Source organism: Staurois parvus, unplaced genomic scaffold, assembly GCF_062004578.1.
Source record: "Staurois parvus isolate SC_StPar_1 unplaced genomic scaffold, SC_StPar_1.0 ptg003995l, whole genome shotgun sequence".
Taxonomy (NCBI): domain Eukaryota; kingdom Metazoa; phylum Chordata; class Amphibia; order Anura; family Ranidae; genus Staurois; species Staurois parvus.
The window spans coordinates 52,501-63,547 of NW_028321790.1; the positions used below are offsets into that span (position 1 = coordinate 52,501).

Here is an 11,047-nt window from a genome sequence, read left to right on the forward strand (position 1 = left end):
GGAAGCAAAAGTGTGACTTTTCAGGTAATGAATATGGTGGTTGAATGTGACTCTTGTATCCTCACAGAACCCTTCTGCTAGCTCATTCTGTGGTGGGGGTGGCGCCTCCCATTATGGGACAGCTTCCAGAAAATTGGTTTATAAGGCAGAGGTCTGGGTGAGACCAGTAGAACCCCCCCCCCCCCCCGCCCTTAGTGACCAGAGGACGCTCTGACGCTGGGATTTTTGCCACGGCTACTTATGTAGAGATAGGACACAACACCTGCGAAACCCCCTTAAAAGAGAATTACCGAAAAAAAATGATTAAAAAGTGCTTTCTTTTACCACTACTTTTCCTTTTATAGTAGCTTTTGAAGGTTACAGATGCAACAATTTAGAAACTGGAGGAAAGGTTTAGCACTGGTAAACACTTTTTGAAAGATAAAAAGTTCATTTTATATACAGTGCCCGAGTTTCCAATTGGTCAGTCCGCCCCTGATCTGGCGGTCTCCAAAATGAGAAAAAAAAACAAATGAAAACCGGTTCTAGGCTGTGCCATTGCAGAGGCGCCCAGACTGCCAGCGCCCCACGTTTTTCTTTTAGGGTTCACATACACTTTGAATCTCCCCCCGAATCTTGACTTTGGTATTTCCCGTGTAGCAGAACATCTGTGAAGGTTGCAGACTCGAGGGGTGTTCTGGTTTGTATTGGGTGTGAGGCAGCGGTAGGCAGTCTTTTGTCTGACATGTATGCAATCCTCCATATTGGAGCAGCCTGTCCATGTTCTGATCAGCCATCCTAACACCTGCTTCCTGTCTTTCCCTCTCTGTCTGCTTGGGATCCTGCTGTATATTAGAATGAGAAGGTAAGACACACTAGATTTCCTTTTCTAAACATTGCGCTTCGCTTGTTCCCCGAACAACACTCCTCCCTTCACATGCTGTCGATTTAACACTTTGCTTTTATTTTTAGGAAAACGTTCATGGGCTCATTCAGACGGGCGATCAGATCTGGCCGCTGTCTACGGCGTATGAATCTACCTCCGCTGCATGCAGGCAAACCCGTACAAGTGGATGCAGCTGCCGCACCGTTGTGTGTCCAAAACCGACATGCGACCAGGAGCGCGGGTACGTAGATCCGAATGCGCATCGTCTGCTTTCAGATCTGTGCGCCCGCTCCTGCCTGCGCGTCGGATTTTGACATTCGACTAGGTGCGGCTGCTGCGTCGGCATCCAATCGTGTATAGGCTGCCTGTGCGCGGCTCGGAGGTAGATTCACGTGCGGCGGACTGCGGCTCAGAATTGGAGGACGGGTCCGGTCGCCTGTGTGAATCGGCTCTAAATCTGGAAACTGTTGTCAGGAGCGTGTTTAAATAGAAACCTGACCTAAGGATCTGTGCAAAGTCAGAATTGGTTAATACGATATTCAGCAATAGTGCGCAAAAGCTTTACCTTTCATCCTGAGCCATCCTTGAACTCCGGTCACCTGACTTTACCTAGGGGCAGAAAATGGATGTGTTCTTTTAACCCCTTCACGCCGGCGCCTCCCGGCTCTTTAAGAGTTTCAGAAGCCGGGGGGTGGGGTTTAGGGTCATGTGACGGCCGTGACGCGTTGTCACGGCCATCACATGATCGGGAAAGGTACCGATCGAAAGAGGAGATCGGGACCTTTCCGTGAGTACCGGACATGCGTGCTGGGAGCGCGCACGGCACATGCTCTCGGCACATATGTCCTTTTTTAATAGAACGCAAATGTGTTGCCGCTCGGCGTCTAGGCCCAGACGCCGGGAGGCCGCACATTTGCGTTCGGCCGGCGTGAAGAGGTTAAGGTTGGGCCCTGGAGCAACTGTGTTCTTGCAGGTGCAGGCTGTCATATTGCACCACATACAGAGTTGCTGATTCTTAAAGTAGAGTTCCACCTGAAAGAAAACAAAATAAAAGTCAAAAACTACAAAAAGTGTACAAAAACTGCAGCTGCTGACTTTTAAAATGCCAACACTTACCTGTCCCTTGGTCCGGCGGGGTCCTCGCCACCGCTGGTTTCAGTGGCCATCTTCTCTCCCTGGCTCTGGCACCTTCAGTGTGGGCTGTGACAGCTTGTGGCTTCACAGCCGGGTGCCCGCTGCGCATGCGCAAGAAGCACTGCGCTTTGTGAATGGTCTTGTAGTCTTCTGCGACCTGTCATGTGTCCAAGAAGACTACAGGGAGGGAGGCAGGGGGGAGGACAACTTCTGCTTCCGGTCGCCTAGCCAGGGGTAGGCAACCTGCGGCTCTCTAGCTCTTGTGGAACTACATTTCCCATGAGGCATTGTAAAGATTACAAAACTGACAGTTACAGCTATGACTTGCAGAGGCATGATGGAACTTGTAGTCCTACGGCTGCCAGGTTGCCTACCCCTGGCCTAGGCGATCGCAGTGGGAGCAGGCACCTGTCAAATTCCCCCGCTCCCCAAAGGTGCCAATCCTTAATGGGGAGCGGGGGACACAGGCTTAAAGCGGAACTTCCCCTTTTGGGTGGAGCTCCGCTTTAAAGAGGTTTTAAATGCCCCTTTTACCTGCTCTTTGCAATAGATTTGCACATTGCGGCCCAAACCTTCTCTTCTCAGGTCCCCTGTCAGCACTCCTGGCTCCTCCCCCCCAGTGAGTACCCTCACTTTTTATAGGGACTCTTGTGTGGGCTTGATTTAATTCCAATCTATTGACACACACAGCTGGGCCCCCCCTCCCCCACTACATTATCAATAGCTTTGATTGACAGCAGCGGGAGCCAGTGGCCAAAGCCAGAGAGACCAGAAAGTGAAAGGAGAGAAGAGTTGCAAGTGTGCGCAAAGCCAGATGGAATGAAGACTCAGATAAGGTGAGGTGGTGGTGAGGGGGGTTACTAAATCCTAAACTTTTGTTACGTGAAAGCGGAGCTCCACCCAAAAGGGGGAAGTTCCGCTTTAATCCTTTGTTCCTTGCTCCCCATTTGGCAGCTTTGGGGAGCAGGAGGGGGAGTGGGTACATGAGTAGGTACATGAATTTGACAGGTACACACTCCGACTTCTGCTGCGATCGCCTAAGATGATCGGAAGCGGAAGTTGCCTTCCTCCCCGTAGTCTTCTGGAACACGTGACAGGTCCCAGATGACTACGGGGCCCATTCACAAAGCGCAGTGCTACTCGCGCATGCGCAGTGGGCAGCTTGCGGCTTCACAGCCGGGTGCCCACGCTGAAGATGCCGGAAAGAGAAGACGGCCGGTGAAACCAGCCGCGGTGAGGACATCGCTGGACCGAGGACAGGTAGGTGTCTGTATTTTAAACGTCAGCAGCTGCCGTTTTTGTAGCCACTGACTTTTATTTTTTATTTTTTCTTTCAACTGGAACTCCGCTTTAATGTTTAGGGTTTCTAACCACCATCAACGTCCCCATTTCTTACTATATTCCTGTTTATGTGGGGAACACTGATGCCCTTTATTTGCTGCAACATCTTCAAAAGGCTTCCAGCCCGCTGGTACTAGTGGAAGGGACTTTTGAAGATGCAGAAAGATGAAGCCCCGCTAACCTACAATTCCCTGCATGCCAGCTGAGATGCATTGCATGTTTATCACCATTTATAGGAACCATATGTAAATGTACAGGGGTTGGACAAAAGTATGGAAACACGACATGATTTGTAGGTGTGAAAGGGACAACATCTCTGCCGGTGAAAATGGGAGTGATGTAACATCCCTTTTGCTTCCGCTGTGTGATGAGACACCTAGCTAACAAGTGGGAAGCCTCATTTTCCTCATTCACTGCGTGCACTGCTAGTAATACGGAGTCATCTCAGAGCATACTGAGCTTCAAAGAGGGCAAATTGTTGGTGCCGCTTAGCTGGTGCCTCTGTGACTGAAGTCAGTTTGCCGTGTCGGGAGATGCAGTATCAAAGATTATGACGGTATGTACTGTTTCGTACGTCGCCTGATAAGTATGAGCGCGGTTGACGCGGTCACCTAACCGAAAGAGACAAAGGACATTGCGCAGGATGGTGTCCCGGAATAGGAAAACAACTGCTACGAAAGTGACTGCAGAGCTCAATCTCAGTCTTCCAAAGCCCGTGTCCACATAAACTGTGCAGAAGGAACTCCAGAAGCAAAACGTTCACGGGCGAGCGGCGATGGCCAAACCACTAGTGACCGATATCAATGCTCAGAAAAAGACAGTGGTGCAGCACCCATATATCATGGACTATGGATCAATGGAAGAATTTAATATTGTCCGATCAATCGATCTTCACATTGTTCCTAACCACCGGGTGTGTTTATGTGTGGTGAACGCTCCCTGAGCTTTCCAACAGGACTGTCTTGCGCCAACTGTAAAGCATGGTGGCGACACAATCATATTTATAAAAAAGGAGGTTGTATAAGTGGACTTTATAGGCACAGAGACTACATACGCAGAAAAGTAAGATCAATGTTCCTTTATTTAACATCACATATAGAAAATTGTGGATAAAGTATTGTTGTACGGTGTACCCGCAATGAATGTCCCAAACCCCACTATATATTCAAAAGGATGACAACCAGTGATACAGCGTAAAAATTACCACCAAAGTATCCCTGTGGGGGGGGCAAGGAACATTCAAAGACTGAAGAGAATGCCCGACGTGTTTTGTGACAACAGTCGCTTCCTCAGGGGCTCATTATATATCTAAAAGAGATTCATATACTTAGACAAACAGAAAATCATGAACACAATTAAGCATTATAAAGTTGTTACACTTACAAAATAGACCGTTATGCACCAGACAGCAGTGGACCCTTCAGTCACACAGGGGAAAGCCTCCTCTGAATCCAAGGTGGGAGGGGGGGGGGAGACATTCTAGGGGTCAGATATGGGGGTGTAAAGACTGCAGCAGGCCGGAAAACCAGGGAAACCCCAAGAGACTTGATTCCCAATATTAATGGCAAAAGGTGGAAAGCCAATAGGGGCCTACATGGAAACAAACTTCCGAAGTAGTATTTTACCCAATAGTATAGTACAGGGCTTAAAAGTTCACATCCTGAGCTACTAGCCAGGCCTTAAGAGTTACTTGCCACCAACAAACACACACAAACAAAGACACCTGTACACACACAGACATGTGCATACACATACACACACAGAAACATGTACACACACGCACAGAGATACGTACACACAGACACATGTATACACGCACAGGCATGTAAAGAAACACATAAACACATAAACGTACATACACAGAAATACACACGCACAGACACGTGTACATACATAAACACACAGACACATGTACACACATTCATGTACATACACACAGACACATATACAGATACACACATGTACATACTCAGACACATGTTCATGCATACACAGACAAACACACATGTACAAGCACGCTGTTGAGGGGTCTCTCCTCTCCCCTGAAGCCACCACTGGCTGACATAGAGGATCATGTAACCAGAGTGAACTGAAATTAGACACACACACACACACACTCACACTCACTCACTCTCTCTCTTGCAGTACTTCGTTGTTCACTCACAGAGCCGGGTACTGCACTCTAGGGGGAGGCAGAGAGCACAGCACACACTCCTTCATTTGCTTTCACTGCGCTCAGCTATTGAGCAGTCTGACAGTTCCTAGTGCCAATGACAGATCCGGCCTGAGCTCCGAGCCTACTCAGCAAGATGGCACTGGGGGACACACTCACCCCCGCCATAATTTCCACTCACCATTGGCGAGCAGGCGAGTGGAAATTTCAAGGACTCGTATAGTAGATATGTGTATATTCTTACACTAAAAAAGTAGAGGATAATCACTTGCAGTCCCAGAAAACACAGGGGGGCATGTACTCCGTGGAAAACACCAGAAGGCCGAAAATGAAAAATGAAGGTACATAGACCTACAAACAATGGCACAATCATGGTTTGGGCAGCTATATATTGGTATTCTGCAGGCCCATCATCACCTGGAAGGGCAAAGTCACTACCAGCGACTATGTACAAATTTTGACTGACCATGTGCACCCCATGATGCAGACATTGTTTCCCAAAGACGGCGCCATTTACCAAGACGATATTTCGCTGATTCACACAGCTGATGTCAATTCGTGATTTGAGGAGCATGCAGATGAAGTCTCGCACCTTCCCTGGGTGCTGTGCCTCAATATCGTAGAGCCACTGTGGTCAACTTTGGAGAACAAGGTTCGGGCTTGTTTTCCACCTCCTGGCATGCGAGAACTGGAGCTATTTATTTTCCGTGAAGGTATCGGATTCCATTATCCACCATCCAAGACTTATATCTGTCAATTCCCAGGAGAATTCAGGCCAAAGGCCGTCCAACACCATATTGGGTAAAAATGTGTTCTTTTACCTGGAGTTTCCATAATTCTGTCCGAATTCCCAGGAGAATTGGGAGAATTCAGGCCAAAGGCCGTCCAACACCATATTGGGTAAAAATGTGTTCTTTTACCTGGTGTTTTCATACTTCTGTCCATCCTCTGTATATGTTTGCTTTTTCACTAGACTGATGGGCCAAGTTCACAACCCTCTTGGCAATGTTGGTGGTCCACATTAATAAACCGTTCAAAGCTCTTTATTCTTTTGCATTGCCAGAAAGACCTTCATTTACAGCTGTATTAATTGGTACAAACCCCTGTCGATTTAGGAATAATGGGACGAAGGAAATCAGAAGAAAAGCCCAAACACTGCAAGAGCCTAGGTATCAAACTAGTAAAAGCAGTATCAGCCTGACGTCATCCAGGCCACACTCCCTGATGGAATTTCCCATCCATAAGGCTTAGTCATGAAGTCCTCCATGACTGGGTGGGGTGAAACGCGTCGACCATGTGGCCTGAGTGGAGCCAAGCCATAGCCAATTTTACTTGTTGGATACCTAGGCTCTTGTAGGTGTGCAGCATTTGGGCTTTTCCTCTTGTTTCCATGCACGTTGAGCCGGGTCAGACTCACTATGCCAGCACCCTTCCACCGAAGCTTCTTGGAGCGCCAACCAAACGTACTTCCCTAATGGTTACAGTTGCAAAACCAAATTAGAAGTAGGTGTAGATGTTTTAAAATCTCTTATTAAGCAGTAATCTGTATATTCTTTTGCATTGCCAAGAAGACCTTGATCTATAACTGTGTTAATTGGTACAAACCCCGGTAGATAAATGGGACGAAGGAAGTCAGAAGAAAAGCCCAAACACTGCAAGAGCCTAGGTATCAAACTAGTAAAAGCAATATCAGCCTGACGTCATCCAGGCCACACTCCCTGGTGGGTTTCCCCATCCATAGGGCTTAGTCATGAAGTCCTCCATGACTGGGTGGGGTGAAACGCGTCGACCATGTGGCCTGAATGGAGCCAGGCCGAAGCCAGTTTTACTTGTTGGATACCTAGGCTCTTGTAGGTGTGCAGCATTTGGGCTTTTCCTCTTGTTTCCATGCACTTTGAGCCGGGTCAGACTCACTATGCCAGCACCCTTCCACCGGAGCTTCTTGGAGCGCCAACCAAACGTACTTCCCTAATGGTTGCAGTTGCAAAACCAAATTAGAAGTAGGTGTAGATGTTTTAAAACCTCTTATTAAGCAGTAATCTGTATATTCTTTTGCATTGCCAAGAAGACCTTGATCTATAACTGTGTTAATTGGTACAAACCCCGGTAGATAAATGGGACGAAGGAAGTCAGAAGAAAAGCCCAAACACTGCAAGAGCCTAGGTATCAAACTAGTAAAAGCAATATCAGCCTGACGTCATCCAGGCCACACTCCCTGGTGGGTTTCCCCATCCATAGGGCTTAGTCATGAAGTCCTCCATGACTGGGTGGGGTGAAACGCGTCGACCATGTGGCCTGAATGGAGCCAGGCCGAAGCCAGTTTTACTTGTTGGATACCTAGGCTCTTGTAGGTGTGCAGCGTTTGGGCTCTTCTTGGTTTCCATGCACGTTGAGCCGGGCCGGACTCACTGTATGCCAGCACCCTTCCACCGGAGCTTCTTGGAGCTCCACCCAAATGTACTTCCCTTATGGTTAGAGTTGTAAAACCAAATTTAGAAGTAGGTGTAGATGTTTTTAAAACCTCTTATTCAGCAGTAATCTGTATATTGAGGATTCTAAAGCTTGCTGTAGCGCTAGTATAGATTTTCATAATAAAATGTGTTTATGAATTAAAAAAAAAACAATGACAAATGTAACTTACGTGATGATCTGTGATCTTTCTCAACAGCTTGTTCCTCAGCTAGTTCGTATTCTTAAAAATCTAATTATGTCCGGATATTCTCCGGAACACGACGTGTCCGGAATCAGCGACCCCTTTCTGCAGGCGAGTATTGGCCGCAGCAGCAGCTGGACTAGATATTCGATGGTTTGGGCAGTCATAGCGGGGACATCTGAATAATTGAATTTTTTTTCGGGTTTCCTTTACTAGGTGCGGATATTAAGGCTTCTCCGAATTCTCGGCAGAAATGACGACGACTCGAGTGAAGCCATGAATGATATTTTGGCACAGGTGGGTAGTAACTTGACTGCTTGGATGTATAGAGCAAGAGGTGCTAGAGCAGTGGTTCTCAACCTTCCTAATGCCGTGACCCTTTAATACAGTTCCTCATGTTGTGGTGACCCCCAACCATAAAATTATTTACCCAGTAATTATAATTCATGAAGTGTCCTTTTACCTCCAATACTGCTGCTTTCAACACAGTAGCTGCTTTCTACACAGTAGCTGCTTTCTACACAGTAGCTGCTTTCAACACAGTAGCTGCTTTCAACACAGTAGCTGCTTTCTACACAGTAGCTGCTTTCAACACAGTAGCTGCTTTCAACACAGTAGCTGCTTTCAACACCGTAGCTGCCTTTCAACACCGTAGCTGCTTTCAACACCGTAGCTGCTTTCAACACCGTAGCTGCTTTCAACACCGTAGCTGCTTTCAACACCGTAGCTGCTTTCAACACCGTAGCTGCTTTCAACACCGTAGCTGCTTTCAACACCGTAGCTGCTTTCAACACCGTAGCTGCTTTCAACACAGTAGCTGCTTTCAACACAGTAGCTGCTTTCAACACAGTAGCTGCTTTCAACACAGTAGCTGCTTTCAACACAGTAGCTGCTTTTCAACACCGTAGCTGCTTTCAACACCGTAGCTGCTTTCAACACAGTAGCTGCTTTCAACACAGTAGCTGCTTTCAACACAGTAGCTGCTTTCAACACAGTAGCTGCTTTCAACACAGTAGCTGCTCATTACACATCGGAAATATGTGTTTTCTGATGGTCTTAGGCGACTCCTGTGAAAGGGTCGTTCGACCCCCAAAGGGGTCGCGACCTACAGGTTGACAACCGCTGTGCTAGAGCCTTTTTTTGCCTTACAAATATGCTCAATATCGTCCTTCCAGGAAGATTTGTAATTATTGAAAGGTGCTCCACATCAATGGTAATATGCAGCAGTGTCACACTGAAGCGCTGGTTTGTTGAGCAATTCTACGAGGTGTGACAATTTAATTCCTGGAATGCCCGCGGCGCATTACTATGGTGGGGATTCACACAGCCGTTCGCACTCGAGTGTGTTCTGACATGTTCTAACTTTCACTCTCCTGGGTCGCGGACCAGTGGACTCGGTCTATATAGAGTAGTAGAAGAAACAACACGTGTGTGCGTTGCGCTGTTGGTGGAAAATGAGTGACAGGAATCTGGAGGAAGCGGGTCAACATCAAATTTTGCGTGAAAATTGCAAAAGTGAGAGTGAAACTTACTGTTACAACAGCCTTATGGTGTCCTCCCACCAACACCAGTGAAGGGGCACAGTTTCTCCTAATGTATACTTACCAGTGACACCAACGATGGGGCATTTTTTACTTCCACTGACAACAGGGCGTTTTCTACTCCCACTGGCCTCAGTCTAACACCCCCCCTCCCCTTCCCCAAAGTCTGAAGGACAGGGAACTGGAGCTTGGAAGTTTGGAGACCACTGCTTTAAAGTGCATTTTCTTTGAGCCCATATTCTGCATATTTACAATGAAATCCTCTACAGCAGTGGTCTCCAAGCTCAGATGTGGCCCTTTGTTTATCCAGCCCCTGGGGCACTATTCTATCCTCTGATACCAACAATGGGGCATAATTCCTCCACTGACACCAAAGAAGGGGCACAATTCCTCCCAATGACACCAGTTATGGGGCAGAATTCCTCCCGATGACACCTACAATGAGGCCGAATTCCTCACAATGATGCTGACACCGGGACCCAATGACACCAATGATGGGGCACAATTCCTCCTAATGACCGTAAAGAAGGGCTACCTCACATTCATACATACACATACTAGGGCCAATTTAGACAGGATCCAATTAACCTCCCAGCATGTCTTTGGAGTGTGGGAGGAAACCGGAGTACCCGGAGGAAACCCACACAGACGCAGGGAGAACATGCAAACTCCAGGCAGGCGGTACCGTGGTTGGGATTCAAACTAACGACCCGAGTACTGCCTGGCGGAAGTGCTAACCATTTAGCCGCTGTGCTGCCAAGTTCAACGGGGGGGGGGGGGGGGGGGGAGGCTGGCAGTGTGTGGAAGCATTCAGGTGGCAGTGCTGCTGCCCGGATGCTTCCACCTGATAGGTGAGCCCTGCTGCTTGCCCGCAGCATGGCAAAGGGTTAAAAAGATAAAAAAAAAACTACCTGCCCGGAACTACATGTCCCGGGTATGCGGCGATGGGAATTCAACAATAGGAATTTAACTTCCCTGCCCTTGCTCCACAGCAACACTCCCACACCAGTTTTTGAGTTCACACTCCACATCCCAGCTTCTTACCTACCTCAGTAAAGGACAGAAATCCTCTGACTCTGGTGGTCTCTGCACCTTGAACCCCCATAGATTTGTATGGGGCTCTCCCAGAACACACATAATCTGTTCTGTGTTTCCACTTACTGCTGCAATCCCTCCTGAGGTCGCCTCCTTCGGATGGGATAATTATGTTTTATGGTGACGTGAGATACAGGGATTGTCTGAGGTGCTTTACATTTTTTTTATTCTTTCTTTTCCAGGTTGCTACCAAACACAGAGACCAGCAAAAACGTTGGTAATGCCATCCTGTATGAAACGGTCTT

General features: G+C 47.7%; 1 protein-coding gene across 1 annotated transcript in view; it reads left to right on the forward strand.

The window, feature by feature from the left end:
* Nucleotides 1–11,019, forward strand: part of LOC149427127 (AP-1 complex subunit gamma-1) — a gene marked incomplete at its 3' end in the record, with an annotated part of 58,644 nt that extends 47,625 nt beyond the window's left edge. Inside the window, exons 7-9 of the mRNA XM_089668235.1 lie at nucleotides 8,182–8,277; nucleotides 8,383–8,489; nucleotides 10,985–11,019. Coding sequence (XP_089524361.1) covers nucleotides 8,182–8,277; nucleotides 8,383–8,489; nucleotides 10,985–11,019 — 238 coding nt within the window. The remainder of the gene's footprint in view (nucleotides 1–8,181; nucleotides 8,278–8,382; nucleotides 8,490–10,984) is intronic.
* Between the last annotated feature and the right edge of the window lie 28 nt (nucleotides 11,020–11,047).